General features: G+C 33.3%; 1 protein-coding gene across 2 annotated transcripts in view; it reads right to left on the reverse strand.

The window, feature by feature from the left end:
* The window catches only part of Ncam2 (neural cell adhesion molecule 2), a 410,880-nt gene that overhangs the window by 44,510 nt on the left and 345,643 nt on the right, over nucleotides 1–20,727 (reverse strand). For both annotated transcript variants that reach the window (XM_028859839.2, XM_028859840.2), the window contains exons 13-14: nucleotides 5,527–5,646; nucleotides 3,789–3,910 (exon numbers count right to left, since the gene is read on the reverse strand). In XM_028859839.2, coding sequence (XP_028715672.1) covers nucleotides 3,789–3,910; nucleotides 5,527–5,646 — 242 coding nt within the window. The remainder of the gene's footprint in view (nucleotides 1–3,788; nucleotides 3,911–5,526; nucleotides 5,647–20,727) is intronic.

A 20,727-nucleotide genomic window follows, 5' to 3' on the forward strand; every position in this document is an offset into this window, starting at 1 on the left:
TTTATTTATTTTTCTATCTATTTTTATTATCAAGAAAAATTCTGTTCATTTTACATACCACCGACAGGTGCCTTCCTCCTCCCTCCTCCCACCCCCTAGCAGTCACACCCCCACAACCCATCCCTTATTTCCACCTCCTCCAAGACACGGACTTCCATGGGGATTCAAGGAGAACCCTAAGAGGGCTTTTTGGAGCCCCGTGCCTATGGTGGAATAATTTTATATGTTCTAATATGCATTATATATATATATATATATGTTCTAATATATTATATAGATATTATATAGATATTATATATGTTCTAATTTTATATGTTCTAATATGCATTATATATATATATATATGACTTGTCAGAGAAGATTCATTTTGAGCCTATACTTATAAAAATTTAATGAACTCACATAAATATTTAGTTAATCATCTTAGATAATTCTCCTTTTCTTTTTTTCTATTGAAAACAATTTTTTTCATGCAATATATTCTGATCAAGATTTCCCCTTCCTCAACTCCTACCAGATCCCTCCACTTTGTTATTCAACTAATTCCATGTCTTCTTTTTGCTCTCTTTGGGAAACAAGAAGTCAAACAAAAAGTAATCAAACCAGAAGAAAAATAAAATCACAAAGAAAAAGAACAAGAAACACATACACAACATACAAATTAAAACAAAATAATGCAGTATTGAAGCAATAACATACAAGCAAAAAACAATAACAAAAAAATTACAAACAAATCAGTACAAAACAAACCATCTACACAAACACCGTTGAGTTCTTTGGTCCACCTTTAAGTGTTTCTGATATCCCCACTGAGACTCCATTTGGAGGAAACTAACTTTTAATTTGTAAATAGGTATCAGCTGGGTATAGCTTTGTCTTTACTAAGAACTAAAATATGCACACACATACATCCTTGAAAATCCATAATGTCAAATTTGTGACAATAATTGGCTCTACATGGATGTGGAGTTACTCAAGGGAACATGTTTGCCTTCAGCCAAGGCTTGGGGCTAGTACTAGCACTCTAGTAAGTGGGAGCCAATGATGTGAAGTGTGTTACACTGGATAACAGAGTACTTGAAACCCTAATGTTACACAAGACAAAAACGCTATTGTATTTTTCTATATATGATAAATTAAAACAATAAAAGGAATGTTGCTATCGTTTCAGGCAATTTTTGGTTTCATTAAACCAGACTACTGTGTTAGTCATTTCATATGGAGAAAGCTATAGAAAAACATTTTTACATTTTAAAATGTGTTTAGTTTGTGTAGGCATTGGTATGTCAAGTTGCCCACTGAAAGGTCAGAGAACAATTCGTACAAATTTGGTCCCATCTAATATCATGTGTCCTGAGCATTGAACTCTCTGGTCATCAGGCTTGGCATCAGACACCTTTGCTCTCTAAGCCATTGTGTAGATCAATAACAGATTTCATTCTACCTGTATAAATGTTATTTTAATTTTGTTTAGTAGAGTTTTATATTAAAATACTATAACATGCAATGTGGGCAGACGTTGATGAACAGTAGAGAATTTCGTTTGATTTTCTTTTTTTTTTTCTGATTTTCTGACATTACACATTATGAATATCAATGTAAAGTCACCTCCTTAAGAGAACAGCATAAGCTGAAAAAGAATAAAAGCCTGTGTTCTAAGAATAGAAGAATATGAAAGAAAGTAATTTCAGTCCTGGTAGCATTTCTGAAATGCAACCCTAGTCCTGGAATGCTTAACAAATAAACATGTAATTCTGGGGTGAGGGGGGAACAGAACTGCTGACCTTAATACTTTTTTATCCTATTTACCTTTGCTGGGATTCCAAATGTATATTTCAACAAAGAAGTGATCAGCACTGAATTTAAGAAAGGAATCCTTCTAACCTGACTGATAGTTTCCTACACATGAGGTCTCATTTGCTTCCTGAGTGAATAAGAATTAACACCTCTTCTACGCAAATGTTTATATATGAGGAACATCAAACACAAGCCCCATGCACACTAACATTTGCCTCCACTGAGTCCCACCACAGTCCCTTAAAATTTTTCTTCATTGTATCACTTTTTGTATTTGTGTTTTAATGAAGAAGTATGTCTTATGCAGTAATATACTTAGTTTCTAGATGCATTCTTAAATAATCAAAACTAATAACATGTCTAGAATCATTAGAAATAATATAGCACTCTTAAAGTACACAATTTATCAATTAAAACCCAATAACAATGAAACTTAAAAAGGTATAACATGAAAAAATAAATGTGCTACTGTCGATTGAAATCACCAAATTACTTGCATGGAATATAGTGTTTGGGTTACTCTACTATCAAATTATTACATTATACAATCAAACCTAGCTTTGATTTCATGTAAAAATATTCACAGAAAAATATACAGCCACATTAATATTTCATTGTCTTTTAGTGCTCACTCTGGTATTTTATTGCCATCCTTCCTGAGAAGTCATTAATGCCTATCAGTGTTTTGTACCAAAACCTTTCTAGGTGCAATTACAGGTAGATAACATACATGCAGAACCCATTCTTGTTGAATTAATGATGCCATTCTGGTCTATGATCCTTAGACAGAGTGATTCTATTCTGTATAATTTTCAAATGAGAACTTCCAAGAATTCTGGTCTAAATGGCATAATATTGTCCTATTAGATCTACCTAAAGTCCACAGACACTTGCAGAGGCTCACTGATGTAGAGTCTTTATGACAGAGTATGCAAAGACACCTGCTGCTTTTTATTGCCAGTTTGGAGCCTAGAACAAAAAATGGTCATCTCTAAAAAACAGATACAAGCAAACAACACTAGACGACTCTATTAGCAAAAAGAACTGCCTTATCAAGGGAATATTAGAATTACATGGGAAAGTTAAAATGGTGTATAATATGGTTCCTTAGAAAATCAATTTCATTTCCATGTCTTAAAATGTAATATTCAAATTGAAGAACTATCATAATTCACACAATATATTGAAAATGTATTCAAGTACCATAAAACTACAATTTTAATATAAAATACAAATAAAATTATTTATAGGAAAGTTTTGAGATGCAATCACTCTCAGTGACCATCGGCATCATATATAATAATGAAACAGAAGAAATATATGTGGGAAGACATTGTTGACTCTCTCACAGCAAGCAGAATGCCCTTTCCCAGCCACCTTTAAGAACACCCAATGCCATGATATTTGCAGTCCTTCACTCACCAATTCAAATTACATTTTAGTCAAATTATCCCTTTTACTAAACGTCAGTGACCATTCTTTATTTAAACATTAATGATAGATCTATTTCATTATAATAACTTGTTCTTAGATGGTCATGTCTTAAATCATGACCCAAGTTAAATCATCCTTTACTTAAATTACTTTTATCAGATTATTAGATTATTGTTGTTGCAATAATATAGAAAGTTACTAACATATTTTCTACATTATTTATAATGAACCAACAGATATAGGCTATTGTACTAAGATCAAGTGGAAAGCAGATAAAACTAGTCACATAAAGAAAAGAACTGTTATATTTTATGTTGTTAAATCACATTGTAGACTAGAATTAGGGTCAAAACCATGAAAATATTTCAAAACCCTATGCTTATTCTTTAATAAAAGAAAAGGTTACAAATATAATAATGGATTTCAAGAGTAGAAAAAATTAACATTTATCCTTTACATTATAGATTATAAATTCATTCCTGACCAATCTTTGAGGTCATGGTGAGTCATCATGTAGCAGGAAATAAGATACAAAATAATAATCAAAAGATACTTACACTTCTGTATTTCACAATGTATTCTAAAATAGGGGCCCCTCCATCGTCTTGTTTGGTGATGCTGATTTTAAAACTCTTCCCACTGCTTGGCTGTCCATGTATGGAAGGGGGACTTGGCTCCCCTAAGAAGGAACACAAAAGTTCTTCATGAACTCCCTCTTCAAATTCCTAATGATGCTACTTCTTAATTAAACCAACACCTTATGTACCCCCAATATATGACATTTTACTTGGTTTACTTTAGACATTTTTGTCTTTTTGTGTGGCATAACATGATGCTCACTCATAAAATAAACTTTAAAGTTCAGATGGTTTAGTAGAATTTCTAAGCCTAAAATGGGAATTTCTATGTTATAGTAAAGAGGTTCATTAAATAATGACACTGTATACAGAAGTTTCATTTAAAATGACACTGTGATCATTTTCTTATAATAATAGCATTTTGAGATAATTAAAAAATAGAATATAAATTTTCAGCATTAAATTTTAATACACACTTTACATACATTGGATGTATTTATTTATAGACTTAAACTTTAACTTAAAAATGTTATATTTAATAGTTTGCTTACATCTCATAAATTTATGTAATGAAAATTAAATCATTTTCACTTCATTCCCCTTTCTTTCCTGTTGAACACCATCTGTACCTTTCATCTTTCTCAGTGAGTAGAAAAAACACAGAATTTAAATGATTGAGTGTGAGAGGAAGTTGTTTAATGTGGAAAGGACAGCACATCAGTGGCTTCAACACTGAAGGAAAGGACACTCCTTTCCCCAGCCAACAGCCAGTTGTCCCTCGAGGAGAGGTAGGGCTTCCGGAGCTCTCCCTCTTTATCCATGATGAAAAGTTAGTAGTGCCCAGTCTCTTATAGGTCTAATGCAGATAATCACAACCACTGAATGTTACTTTATTCCAATGTATAATTCATTTTAAAAATGAAACATAAAACAATATGGGTTCTTTTGCAGTCAAATAGACAAAATGATGTCGTCAGTTTGTGTAAAATTTAATCAACCCATAAATAAAAAGAATTGCATTATGAGAATGGAGAAAAGTGGCATCACATGATGGATTCTGAGAATATTGCCCAAAGTTGGGGAGTACTAATTTATTGTGGCCAATTTTGGTTGACATCAAGCCCAGATTTTGGCCATATTCATGCCCAGATTTTGCAACAGCAATGTTCAGTCCTCTTCACTATATTATTGTCTTATATTATAAAAGTAATATGAAGGTAATTCCTTTTAATATTTAAAAAATATTAGATAAACCCAGTTGACTTAAAATTACTCAAAACAGGATAGTTTTGAGAAAAAGGCCACAGATGATTATGGGCCTCTTGTAGTCACATTTGTAACAGATTAATTCAGTTTGGTATTCCTTTTTCTTACATGAATTGTAGAATAATAACTGTGTTTCATTAACAGAAAGGACACATAACCATGTTTCTATGAACACAATATAATCTGCAGACATAATCTTATCAAATGGACTATAAATACGAGATATCCTAGAGCAGATTTACTTTTATATTCCACTATGCTTTTTCTTCTCTTCCCAACTTTAGAGAAATGCTGTTTTTTCAGTCCAAGATGCCACTAACTCAGAAAAAATTCAACAGAGAGATAATTCACTTCCCTAGAGTATTGAAATGCTTTTCTGCATTTAAAAATCCCATTAAACTTTCAAGAGAAGGATCTGGTGACAGGGGAGAGGGTAGTGATGACTACTCACGGACTGGCAGGGTCTGGAATATTTCTATTTTGCTGTAGTCCCCTTGCCCTTTTCCATTTACTGCCGCAACCCTGATTTCATAAGTCGTATTTGGTTCCAGGCTGCTCAAAACAACCATTGCTAAGAAAACAAAACAAAACAGAACTTGAATCCTCAGCACCTGGGGTGCCATTCATTTGACAATCTCAGGACGAACTAAATCAGGTCATAGTTTAGCCTATTTCACTCCCCTCACTTGCATGTTTTATTATAACTTATTTGCTACTATCTAGGGTACCAAACCTGGGTTTATAATCATACACTTACAAAAGGCAGAGATAAAAATTTACAGAAACACATCTTAAAGGAAACTCATGGTGGCACATGCCAAGCACCAGGGTTTCACACATAATTTTGAATTTTGCTCCACATCTCATAGCACTACCTCTTTATAATTTTCTTTTATTTTGTCCCTAATATAGCTTTAAAAATTCTATCATTGTGCCTAGGTGATACTGCTTATATTTGACAGCAAAAAAAAAAAAAAAAAAAAAAAAACAATGGAGACACCATCACAGCAAACTCCTTGATTTTATGCTATAATCCCCCAAAATAAAAGAAATTATTTTTAATTAAAACTATCTACTGGGAACGGTACCTCTTGATTATAATCAATCATCATGCATCTTTATACTACAATCAGTCACAGTCTAAGTTAAAGGGATAATTCATAAGAGGAAATATGATTAGTCATAAACAATGATTAAATTCTACTCAAGACAAAATTTATAAAGTTATTAGTTTCAGCTATGATTAAAACTTGAATTTTATATACTTTATTTTAATAGAATTATTATTCCTCAGGCAGGTGGTGGTGATGCACGCCTTTAATCCCAGCACATGTGGGCCAGGAAGATCTCTGTGAGTTCAAGGCCAGCCTGGTCTATGGAGTGAGATCTAGGACAGGCATCAAAACTCCACAGAGAAACCTTGTCTCAAAAAAAAAAAAAAATTATTATTTCTCTCAGTAGAAATGTGTTTCAAAGTATACTACAGTTGTCTTTCCTTTATATAAAATACAGAGTGCATTATGTAAATTGCCTAACAACAGATAATTGTTAATGTCAATGCATGATCCAGAGGTCAACTAGAGATTTTTGTCACAATTTTTGATCTGATTGACATATAATAATTGTATATACTATCAGAATATAAAGTGACATTTTTGTACAAATCCACAATATGTAATGCTAAAATGAACGTTATGAAATCTAATTCTCAAACAATTAATGATTTTGTGATGAATTCTTGAAACTCCTTTATTCTAATTTTTCCTAGGATTTAACACCATGCATATGTTCTAAAAACAGCAGAAAAGACACTTCTATAATGAAAAGTTTCTATATTTTTACAATTTCATTATCTGAAAAGAAAATCAAATCTACTTTGGCAAATACATGACCAGTCACCACCTCTTATTATAATGAAAGATATCAATGTTAATAAAGGCGACTGACACAGGGAAACACTTGCGTAGATAGGAAGAAACATCTGAGGTTAAATATATGATGTCAGAACATGCTAAGACTTGCAAGGTTTTCAGGGAATACTTCCCCAGCAAAACAGCATCAAAATCAATGAATATATAATTTAAACCCCAGAATAAGTATTTGATTTAATAGGTCAATGCTCAGATGAGAATAGTTATAAACTTTTTTTTTTTTTCAAATGAACAGGAAACTCATTTGTCTAAGATTAAGTGTAGTAGATGGTTAAAGGCTATAATTGCTGTTCATGAGGAATGTACCTTCTTAATATAATGTTAGCAATTTCATAAATTATCACTAAACATGAGCTGAACAAGGACAAGAATAGCTGTACAATGGTAAAAAGTGGAACCCCCACAAGGCCTCAATCATATAGAAAGAACTACAGGCAAGTAACAAATCCTGAGAGCAGGAGAAGTCATCTTCCACCTGGAAGAGCATACCAGTTAATACCAATGGTCAACCCAGAAAATAGGAACATAATTAACATTATACAAATTGAGCAAGTTGTAGGCATGTGTTAAGGATTATATATGCAAGTAACAATAAATAATGAAAAAATGAACCATGAGTGTGAAAGAGATTAAAGAGAGTTACATGGAAGGGTTTTGGAGGGAGAAAAAGGAGGGGAAACTGATGTAATTATATAATAATCTCAAAAATCTAAATAAATAAATATTAGTTAAACATTCACTATATTTTAACAGTTTTGCTATTTAATACATATTGAATTATAATTATATTTCACATAATTACAGTATATAGTTAATATATATTGAATAGAACTTAATACAATTGAAAGAAAAATGAGTAAATTCTCTAAAAGTAAAGAATGCAAAATATGTATTTATTTCTCAAGACACTAATGAATGAGTTCTCTGGACAATCAACATGATCCACTCAGTGTGGGCCAGCCTTCAGCCACATTCTTCTCATCCTGGTGGAACAGAACTGTTGCAACAGAGGAGCTCATGAGAGAACCGTGCTGTAACTAATTGACAGTCTTTGAAGCATCACAGTATTGACATATATTGGAGATTGCTGAAAGAAGCCATGTACTTATTGGCTGGCCTCATCACCCATTGAGATCCACTAACTCTTAGAAACAGACTGTCTCTGAATTCTTAAAATAAATATTTAAAATTAAATATCAGAGTAAAAAAAGTATAGAAGCACATTGAAAGCAAATACAGCTAAAATTATTGTTTTGGGTCAAAGAGTTGCCCATTATGGTACATTAGTGGAAAGTAGAACTATTATAATATGTGGTTATAGATACTAATGGACATTTAGATAGATGATTTACATTAGTGTATCATGCAATAACATGAGAGATTATAAACTATAGATGCTTCCACCACAGCCAACAACTTTGATTAGCTATTTAATCCTCCTTATTTCTATGATTAAAAAAAAGATGAAACTATATAAAAATATTGCTTTAAGATGTGTTACTTTTGTTTGTGTTGCATTTGTTTAACTCTGTGAAGCTGTGTTACTGTGCCTGTCTAAAACATCTGATGGTTTAATAAAGACCTGAATGGCCAATAGTAAAGCAGGAGAAAGGATAGGCAGGGCTGGCAGGCAGAGGGACTAGATAGGAGAAAACTGGGAGTGGAGATCTAGGAGCCAGAAAAGGAGGAGGACTCCAGCGGCCAGCCACCAACTACAAAGCAATTAATGGAGTAAGAGTAAGATTTATAGAAATAAGAAAACGGGAAAATCCCAGAGGAAAAGATAGATGGATATTTTAAAGTTAAGAAAAGCTGGATAGAAAATAAGCCAATATAAGGCCAGCATTCATAATTAAGGATAAGCCTCCATGTGTGATTTATTTGGGAGCTACTGCCCCCCCCCCAAAAAAAAAGAGCAGACACAACAGCAATGCGAACCTGAAAGCATCATCATGAAGACACACAGACTATTCGATGCCCATTTTAATCAGGGAACCAGGAAAGCTTATTCCTTTGTCATGAAAAGCCAGCAAGAAAGAAGAGCAACAGAGTTTAATGCTTACAGTTTCAATGCTGAGTAAAATTCCCTATGAATCAGTGTGGCATAGATGACATTTTAAATTTAGAAGTCTATTTTTTAATATTTTGGTTAAAATTGGTAAGAGCTAAGCCATTAAATTACCATTCTATATATTGCAAGGAAACTTTTAGCTTCATACTGGAACCGTAAAATCATATATTTACATTTTACTGGATCTGTTTGTGCATTTCCAGGAAAATCTCCCACTTCTACGTGTTGCCTTTTTCAAACATTTCACAGAGACTGCGAAGCCACAGATGTCTGACTGACAATGGGACCCTAATTCTTTAGTTACATGATGTACCATCAAGTTGATTTTGCATATTTCATCACATGAACCTGTTCTGCTCTCTATCATGGTTGCTCCATGTATGAGTTTCATATCCGAGCAATTTTCAGGGCAGAGTAGCAAAGAGGGTAAAAATATGGTCTCAAATATTTTAACAATGTTGAGCTGAAACACTCACGGGAAAGTGAATAGTAGGAGGACCTATAGACATTCTTCAAAATTGTAGGTAATAAGTTTGAAAGCCAACCCATTGATGCAAGGTTTCCAAATTCATGTACAACAAGTCAGTTTGTTTTCAAGTCTGGCCTGATGAAAGCTTGCTCCAATAACCCTTATTATGACTATCAACTTTTTTTGTGAAACTAAAGATTACTTTGTCACATAGAAAGAGTTGCATACATGGTTCAAATTAAAGTGGGACAAAGAAATAGACGCCAAGGGGGCAATGCCTGAATCTGTAATTTGACTTGCCTTACTTAAAAAAAGGAAGCGATATCCCTTAAATCATCCATAATTTTACCAAACACAATTTCTGAACACCTAAGGTGGAGCCTGAAAGCAAACCACCACTCGAAAAATGCAAGACTGCCCACTCTGCAAGAGAATTGCACCTCAAACTATGAAGTGAGTTAACAGATTTATTTCCTTCCATGTGCCCATACACTTGGACAATAGAACTATGGACTGATGTGTGGGATGGCTCCTTTCACTATAATTTATTAGAAATTCAAAAGCAAAAATTACAACTCTGTGTAACTAGATTAAAACCTACTATATGTTCTCTAAGGACAAACTGTATAAATGAATGCATATCCCTGCCACATTAAGTCAGCATGACTTGGAAGTCCTACGTTGCTTTGTTAGGTATGAGTTTTATAAAGAAGCAGATTTCCTTCCCTAATTTATTGTTGTAGTTTGATTGAAATATGATTGAGTTTCTTAAATAACCATTGGCTCTAACTGCAAAATTCTGCCTAAAAGTGCAAAGTGCACATTAAAATAGTGATATTTAAGTTGGCTCATGGAAGAAAAGCACGAACTTTTTAAAATCATGGTTTTACAACTATGTAAAATACTAGAACAGGAAGACAGAAGTTATATTCTCCTTTCACGAGGCATCACATTTTAGCACTGGGAGTTATAAGGTTTTATTTGTTTAGATACAAACAAATCTTATTCCTTTACTGTCAACAGACACGGAGGCTACAGAATATTTATAGCCTTTGGAGAAAAGAAAATGATTAAGGAAACTAATTAAAAGAAGCAGACACCTACAGTATGATTCAATGTAGCTAATGTTCTCTTCCATTTCTTCAGTCCTGGATTACTGTAGTGGCTAGCCTGACATTCACTGTCCGCAGATGAGATGTTCCTCAGGCTAGAACCTCAGCATCTCAGCCCTTAAACAGGACAGATTAGGTTGCCCAGAACAACAAAACAGTCCTGACAACAATGGAAAATTTCAAAATATGGGTGAGGTATTACCCTGGGTATTACTCTGACTGTTCATCTCATCACAGAGATCTAAAGATTCATGAAAACTATCGAGTTTTCAAGTTACTATGCAGTTTGTACTGTGTAAACAAAGAAGTAAAACCAGACATTTACGTCCATTTTAATTAGCTTAAAATATGATGACCCTTTTCACAAATTTGCAAGAGACTGGACTTGTAATGAAAATGCACTTCTTTTACTGTTTCTATCATTAATGCTAACATTATAATATTTTGATTGAGGAATAATCTCATGGCTAATTTAAAGCAGTCTAATTTTAAAGAATAATTATATATAAAAATAAACATTTTTTTCAGGTCAATAATTTGCACTTAATTTTGAAATGTATGTTTTTATAGGAAATAAAATTACCTCAAATTCAAATGAAAATAATTGGAATATAAAAATATTATTCATGAAAACTTTGAAAAGTTTCATCAAACAAAAACGTTGATAGATAATTCATACTTAATCATCCTTTGTATAAAGGAAAATCTTATTACTCAAATGAATCACTTCTAGATATCATCATAAAGAAGGTGATATTTAACTTGAGGAAGAATATTTAGGAGGAATACACCAATTCAATCTACAGTAAATTTTTCTTGTAAGTTTTAAGATGTTAGGACCTACCTTTAAAAATGTAGTTGATTTTGGAATGAATTTTACATATGATCTATTTAACTCAAGTTATTAGAAGATACAATACCTTTCTTTTAATATTTTATTTAATTGAGTTTATAAGTTATCATTAGACTAAACAACACAATCCATGTTGGCAATCTTCATTAATACCCACCTTTCTGAATTGGATTTAAACCAGTAATTTTATTTTGTGTGTCATTAAATTTGCTCTTTGACAATTTCATGCATGCATGCAGCAAGCTCTTTTTAGTCTTACCACAACTTCCTTTATCTCCTACGCTTGCCATACCACCCACCCTCTTAGGTCCCTTGTCTATATTCTTGTGTTTTGTTTTGTTTGGAGACCCACTGATTTTAACCAGGACCACATGACTCAGAATCTACCAAGTGGTGGTGGGCTTGCCATTTGGTACACAACTCTGCAGGAACACATTAGAATCAAAGGACAAACGCAAAGATGGGGGACTCTTGACAATGACAGATCACACAATCTGATTAATACAGGTTTGATTCTAGAGTTCACAGAGAAAAAAAAAAAACTTACTATCCACATCTAGGTAAGTGAAATTTTGAACACTTTATTCTGTCACTTTTAAGTATTTAGCCAATCATCTAATTTTATATGTGCCATTCAATATTCATAATCAGATCTCAAAGTAATGAGATAGGAAAAGTCCTTGCTCATGCATTCACATTTTCTATTTTGAACTGTATCAAAGCACAGATTTCTAAGATTTTATAAGGTAATCATGGAACAGAAGCAGTGTATAGGTGAAAAATACAGTATTTTCCTGCATTAATTCTTTGTATTTTAGCATTTTTATAACAGAAGCTCTCAGTTTTATTGGTGTTATAACTAGTTTCATTGGAAAACCCGTAACAATAGTGAAAATCCACTTATTATAGCTTATTCTTTTCTGAAGTTAACTATTCATCTTCATTAGTTATATTAGCATTCTTCTCAGAATTTCTCCCAGTGAAATTCAGGACTCATCCACCTTTACATATTAGCACATATAGAGGATAGTCTTTTATTTCTTGTCAGTAGTACTTGATAATTTAATTTTTCATTTAACTTTAAATGAATCAATATATTGTATTATGAAAAATAATTGTAAATTTTTAAAGATTTTAATATATACATAAACATGGGTGTAAATATTAAGAACAGATGAATGTAAGACAGACTGTAGCATGTGAGTGTGGGGTTCAAAAAGAAGATAAAACTCAGGAGGATCTTCATACTTGCACATAACTAAATCATCTGAAACTCTATTATATTATATTCATATGCTGATTTTTGAAAGGATATGAAATATTTTGTACCCCCTACCATTTGAGAATACAAGAAAACGATATTTTATATGCTAGAAACAGGGCCCTCAATGGAGAAAAACTTGCCAGTACTTTGATTTAGAACTTGCCACCCTGTAGAAGAGAAATTCAATAAATGGCAGAATATTCATTGTAGAAGCAAGGTGTAGTCACTGAGCCACTGATATCTCAGAACTAATTCCATGGCAGCTATGGTGGATCTTTTGAGAATATATATATTTTTGGATCTTGACACTGGTAAAATATGAAGGATTAAAGCTTAGTTTTCATATTAACACTGGAAGCAGAACTTCCAAGATTGTGGTGATTACATCTACCTGGTTTCCTCATTCCAGTAGAATAGTAATTGAGAACAGTAACATTTTAGAAAATAAAACTTCCAACAAGAGACCTAAAAGTCACCAAAGTAAATTCTGGGAAGAAAAGTCAGTTTCACAATCCATGTACACTGTGTTTCTAGGACAAGAAAGGGAAAAGTTATGAAAGACATGCTCTAATCAAACTGTTCTGTCAAAGTTGAATGTAAAGTATGAAAATATCTTAATCTGCGAAGTTTATACCTCTACCCACTATGAGCCAAAGAACAACAGAACTGTATGGAAAATTCATGAACTGATACAATGAGAAACCCACTAGATAACAACAAATGCACACTGAAGCTGAGACCCTAATACTGGCAGCCTCATTCATTCCTGTTAAGACAAACATAATTACCTGTCAATGTGAACACTAGAATGGATAAGACTAAATCAACTATTTGTACAATGAAATCTTCATCCAATCAATATTCTCAGAAAACAACACATGGCAAGTACTAATACACAGTATTCATGTTGAAAGATAGATAAAAAAAATTGTAAGGGAGGGATGATCCATTCTGATGATACAGATTTTTTTTTTTCAGAAAACTTGCTGGAACTGTTTTGAGATGATACTGTGTACTGACCAAACCATTAAAAAATGTTTAGACTAGAGAAGCAGAAACGCAAGTTGGCAGAAATTCCTCCTGAAAAGTTCAATTTAAGAGTAGACTCTAGGAAAAATGAGATGTCGTATGAAGAAATAAGCAAGAAAACTTGTTTTTTTGTTGACATGGACTCAATATGTAGCCCTTTCCAGCTAGAAAACTGGGTATGTAGCCCATACTTGCCTCAAACTGAAATGGTTCCACTTGTCTCTGCTTTTCAAGTGCTAGGATTAAAGGTGTTCTACCATGCCAGCAAGATAGAGATTTATTTCAATGATGGTTTATTTTACTTTTATTTAATTTTTTTTTATAATTTTATCTTAAAGGCATCTTTATCCATTGCTGTTGAGCCATGAGAACTGGTTTAGCCATTTCAGAAATCAGTCTAAAGGTTCTATAAGAAGCTAAAATCATAGTTGCTAAATAATCCAGCTATACTTCAACTTCTCACATGCACTAGGGACTATTCCCTACAACAGAGATATCTACGTATCAGTGTTCATTTAGGCTGTATCCATAATACACATGTTATGGAACCAGCTTAGATGACCTTCAGTGGATGAACATATAATGAATCTCTGATACATATATATCATGGAATTTTAGAAACATTTAAAAATGAGATTATGATATATGTGGGGACATGGATAAAACTGAAATCTATAGTGAATCATTTAACCCAGGCCAGAACCACAAATATAGCATGTTCCTTCTCATGTGGATTTTAACTACAACTTTTTAGGGTAATATGTTTATATTTGAGTCCAAAAGCTTATAATGTGAGTAAAGGTTAAAAAGTCATAAACTAGCTGCTCTAAGGAGAACAGATAGAGAGACCTTAAGAAAGATGAGTTTTCATAATGCATTAGGTATAAAAGTATAGAAGACATGAAGAAGTCTTATCAGGAAGAGGAATACAAGAAAGAGGAGAAAAAAGGAAGGAAGAAAAAGGGGTATTAAAAATTAAGGCTATGGAGAAAAATATGGAAATCTAATATTTCATAAGAACAAAAGCAAAATAAAAATGTTTGAAGAAATGAACCCATAGATGGACAAAATTCCTAAAAAAGCTGAGAGTTGCAAAATACAAATCCCAGTGCCAGGTGTGGGATTAATCCACATAAGTTGTTACTCAGTGAGAGTCAAAAATCCCCCAACAATACAGGCTATAGCCATTGTTTTTGCTGGCCATCTAAAATTGATGATGAGACTATATTGCTAAAGATCTGGCATGCTTTTGTTACAATGTAGTGATTCTTTCCTCCCTACCATCTACTTTCACAGCACAAGTAGGTACTATGCAGTACCTATGCAGGGAGGAGTCCTCAACATTCTTGCCCACCTCAGAATGTTGCAAGCTACCATAGTGAAGGTAAGCAACTGCTTTCTAACTGAATTTAAGACCCACATTAAAGGAAGAAACACAGGCCTAGTGCTATAAATCTATTCAACAACCTAAGATTAAAGATGAAGGGTAGTTGGTACCAGAGGGGGAAACAATAAGTATCATTTTGCTAAATTATCATAGTATTAAATTTACCTAAATTTGAATCCCTGAGTCTATACACTAGTATAAACATTGACCAGCATCCTAGTGAATGACAAATGGGTCATTCAAAATATCAGAAAAGCAATTTTAAATTTAACTTACACATAACTGAGCCTGGGAATAAATGGAAAGCAACACTAAGATGTACATTTATAGCTATAAATGACTAAGTTAAAAGGCGATCTAAAGTGAATAAATAAATGATATAACATAACTTAAATCTTAAAAATATAACAATGAACAATTACAAGCCAAACCAATTAGTAGAGAGAAAATAATAAAAATCAGGACAGCAATAAATGAGATGGGAATGAAAAGAACAAGGAATCAGTGAAAACAAAGAGTTCTTCCTTTGAGAAGCCAAATCTGATTAAAAAAATCTTTATTTAAGACAATGCAAAGAAAGAAGAATAAACACTAAAATTGGAGATAAAATGAAAACATTAAAACAGATACCCAATTAATTTAGAATATCATTATGATACACTAAAATTGTATTTGAATACATTGGAAAGCCTATGGAAAATGAAAAGCAATACTAATGTATATGCCATATCAAAATAACCAAAGGTTATTTTAGTATAAACTGCTTGAATAATTTAAAACAATCAATAAGATTAAAGCAGCTATAAAATGTTGCCCAAGTATACAGTCACAGTTAAAAGCGAATGGAATTTTAAAGAAGCAACTGTATAGCTCCTCTAAATTTCCTGTAAAAGAAGTAAAAGGGAAACCTTATTTCATATTATATAGCAAGAATTAACCTGCTATCACTCCAGAAGAATGTTGTAAAGAAAACGATAGCCCAAAACTCTCAATAAATATTTGCAGACTATGTTTAACAACCCATCAAAAGGTTATTTCCTAAGACCAAGTAGTTGAGTTCATTGGAGACATGAAAACATGATTCAGCAGCATAAATAAGTAAACAAAACACATCACATGGACTCAATGGCAGAAATCCCATGATCTTATCAATACCTGTAGAAAAGGTTCTTTACAATATCCATTAGTCTTTCTTCAAAAAAAAAAAAAAAAGAAAGAAGAAAGAAATTAGAAATAGGAGAAACATATCTCGACCCAACAGAGACTATATAAAACAAAATCAAAGAGAATGTTGGACAATCAAATCATCTTCACTTAGGTAATGACTAAGCAAGGACGTTCACTCTGTCCACTCCTATGAAGTGCAGTATCTGAATACTTAACAAGTGCAACACAACCAGGAAAAGAACTAAAAGGGATAGGAAAATGAAATGGTAAGCTCGAATTATTCTGGTGTGCACATGCATACTATGGAGCTATGCATAAGAAACTAAAGACTACAGCAGAAAATTCATAGAAATAACAAACAGTTGCTCAGAAGTTTCACAGAAACTTCATGGTAAAGGTTGAGATAAGTGGTTGAATGCTCAGTTCTAAATGAAACATCTATATTAAATACATCCTACTGTAGGAGTTGTCTTCTAGACACAAAAGGCTATTATGAGTGACATTCTGGAAAAAGGAGCTGTGTCTCAATGTGAATGACAAGCTCCTGGAAGGAGTCTGTGTCTTCTGAGAATAACGGAGAATGAGTGATTGAAAATGCCATATTGGAGAGAGAGTGGAAACAGGATAGTTTTAGTCAAGAACTCTATATGTGAACTAACATCTTCTGATAATAAACAAAAACCTCTTATAAGCTATTAACATAGTAGAACACTAGCTTCTGCCAATCCAAGGCTTGCAGTGGAAGGATTGGGACACGAACCTAGCCACAAAACCTTCGACCTACAATTTGTCCTGCCTACAAGATGTGCTAGGGTAAAGGTGGTAGAGAACTTAAGGAGGTGCCCAAGCTATGAATGGTCCAGCCTGAGACCTATGCCACAAGAGGAGCCCCTGCCCTACATGGCACCACACCACGTGGAGTGCCAGAACCAGCGGCTGGCTGCCCAGAGACCTAGGAGAGATCCAAATACAACTGGCAAAATAAAAAGTCAATGAAATGACTCCTGATGACACTCTGCTATACCCACAGACCAGAGCCTAGCATAATCTTCACCAAAAATTTTTCATCCTGCAACTGATGGGAGAAGATGGCAATACCTGCAGACAAACATGAGGAGTCAGGGGAATCCTACAGAAGACATGGAGGAAGGGTTGTAGGAACCAGAGGGGTCAAGAATACCACCAGAAAACTGCCCACAGAATCACCTAACCAGGGCTCATAGGGGCTCACAGAAACTTAACCAACAATTTGGGAGACTGCCTGGGTCTATGCTAGGTCCTCTGCAGATATGCTATGGTTGTGTAGGTTGGTGTTCTTGTGAGACAACTAACAGTGGGAGCAGGGAGCTGTCTCTGACTCTTGCCAGGTTTGGGGACCCTTTTCCACATACTAGGTTGCCTCATCCAGCTATAATATAAGCAGATATGACTAATATTATTTTAACTTGATATTTCTTGTTTGGTTGATATCTCTAGGTGGCCTGCCCTTTTCTGAAGGAAAAGGAGGAGGATTGGTTATAGGAATGAGGGGAGGTAAGAGGGCCCTAGGAGGAGAGGAAGAAAGGGAAACTTGATAGGGATGTAATATATGAGAGATGAATAAATGAAAAAGGAAAAAAGAGCCAAGAATGTGATCAGATAGCAACTCAGGTCTATAAAAATGTTGCTCCCTTTTCCACTGCATGTTTATCATTGCTGTACCCACCAATGTATTTTTAAGTTGCCTTAAATTATGACTTTCATTGTTCTGTTAAACTATAAAACCCTAGAGAAACTGATTCCACATTGGAACATGGAATGTGGATGACTTAAATTTATGTTTCTGGGACATGGTCACTCAAAAGGGCTCCAGAATAGGCTATCTAGTATTCCACTAAAGTTAAGAGCCGTGATTTTTACATTGATACTACTGAATGCATGAACTCATAGCAGCTAAGGGTTACCTTCAGAAGATCAAACCATCCAATATCCTGTGGCATAGATGTTTATATTACATGCATACTCAACACACATGCTCACATGAGCATGAACACACTCATAGACACATACACATATTCAGTTAAACACATAGACACACACATACAAACTCACATAGACTCACACACATACAGACACATACACACATATATACACACAGACACTAACAGATACACACAACCACACAGACACACAAAGACACACAAATATATATACACAAACAGACAGACAGACACACACACACAGACACAGACATACACACACAGAGGATGAAAATAAGAAAATGGTGCTGGGAGGAATGAAAAAAAAAAGAAGAGAGTTGAATGCAGAAAAAGAATATAAAAGGTAAATAAGGTCAAAATATATTATTTTCTTTTATGAAAATATCCTTATAAAACCCTAATTATGTATGGCTGATATACAGCAGTAAATAGTATACTTAATAAATTATGGGGAAAGGAATTTTATGGTAAAACATCTACATTCATTGGTTATTTTCATAAGAGTATTTCATGCAAACTGAAATTACTGCACTTACTAAAACTCCTACAATGCTTCTGAAGTTCATAAAGAAAAATCAAAGCCTGCTATTTTTTATTCAGAGAATTAAAGTCTGCAAGGCACACTTCCATTGGATATAAAGATTAGATTTTGGAAAAGGAGAAGTAATAAATTAGTCTTGTTTCCAAAAGTTTTCAGTTGGGACATTTTGATGATGTCATGTTACTGTAGTCAGAAAGTTTTTCTTCTCTCTAATGGCAAGAGTGTTCTCTTTAAAAAGACAATGATTGATTGGAAGATTATGTGGAGTTTGGGGAAGAAATCATGCAATCTAATTTGTTGTACCAATTTACAATGCAGATATAAAAAGATTCAAATTCTCCCTCATGAAATTCACTTGTGTTTAGTGGAGCTTAATAAAATGCAAAGGAGAATAAATTACTAATACTAATTGGTATCCAAAGGCAAATGTGTGATAATTTCCCCCTATATCTAGAAAAGGAAAATGTGTACCAAGCCTATGAAAATGCAAATAATGGCACTAACCACCTGCTTAATGACAAGGGCAAGTACAACCTGTTTCTGTTACATAATTCATTTTCTATTTATCAAGAAATTTGAATACTTGACGTCTGCTGAGCAGCCACAGAGCAGGTGTTTTCTACTGAAAACCTTGCTGTTTCAAAGTTGTTTGTATCTAAAAGAACATAAGGGCAGATCCCTACACTGAACTAATCTAACTGTAAATATGATTTTTTTTTTTTGAGGCTCAAAGCTCACAATGTTTAATCCTTTCAAGGAGAATACTATCTTTTTAAGTAGCAAGAACTCCAGGGAAGTTTTAAAAGAGCTGAGAATAATTGTTCTTGGAAACAGGGATGGAGCTTGACTAACAATGATGAAGTCTTGAATTCCAACCCAGCACTAAAATGCTTATTGTCCTGAGCACAATCACATGGACTTCATGGAGGTTAACAGGCATTAGTTGCACCTATATATAAGAGAGTTAGTAACTTCTCAGGTAGTCAAATCACATCTCAAATAGAATAAAACAAAGTTTGGATGTGGAATTTATACTTTGTGTTTGGATAAACAAGACAAACAGATACCAATGTGCACAAACATATACATATATTGAAGTAATTTAATATGATTAAACAATTGTGTGTTGTACTCTTACTGACTTTAACATTATATATAGGTATTTGATCATTGGTACATTAAATTTTTATCTTTATTCAATAATTTAATAATTAAACCATATATATATATATATATATATATATATATATATATATCTCACAAGATTGTGTGGTAGGAGGTGGGTTGGGGAAAAGTTAGAGTTTAAAATAGTAAAAATACTGAGATGAAAATCTCAGACAATAAAATATTTTTAATTAAGTTCCTCTTAATTTATTTTTCATTTAATTTTAATTGAGTCCATTTAATATGTCAGGTAGTAGCTATGCCAAAATAAAGCTTGCATCTTCTTCACAGGCACTGTGTATCAGAAAATCATTAAAGTGAGGAAGAAAACATATTTTGTCCTTTCGATGACAAATTCTATGCTTTTGTAAAATGTAGGGCAAAAAAAAAAAAATCAAGTACCAGTGTGAAGGTTCAGCAGGTCTTTGCAAGCATTTTTAGTTGAATGTCAATAGTACATTGTATAATGACTCTAATGAAGGAAGACACTGAAATGTAAATATAATTCATAACTGAATAGGGAAAATACTTTACAATCCTTAAACTTTCACAGCATGCACTTACTGTAGTAGAAGAATCATAAATAATCTTCATAGGTATAATTAACAAAGAGTGCATATGCTGGTAATTATTTAAAATTTTAACATACATGGAATTTAAGGGAGCATTTTTAGGGTGTGCTGAC

The sequence above is a fragment of the Peromyscus leucopus genome, chromosome 12 (genome assembly GCF_004664715.2).
Source record: "Peromyscus leucopus breed LL Stock chromosome 12, UCI_PerLeu_2.1, whole genome shotgun sequence".
Classification (NCBI taxonomy): Eukaryota; Metazoa; Chordata; class Mammalia; order Rodentia; family Cricetidae; genus Peromyscus; species Peromyscus leucopus.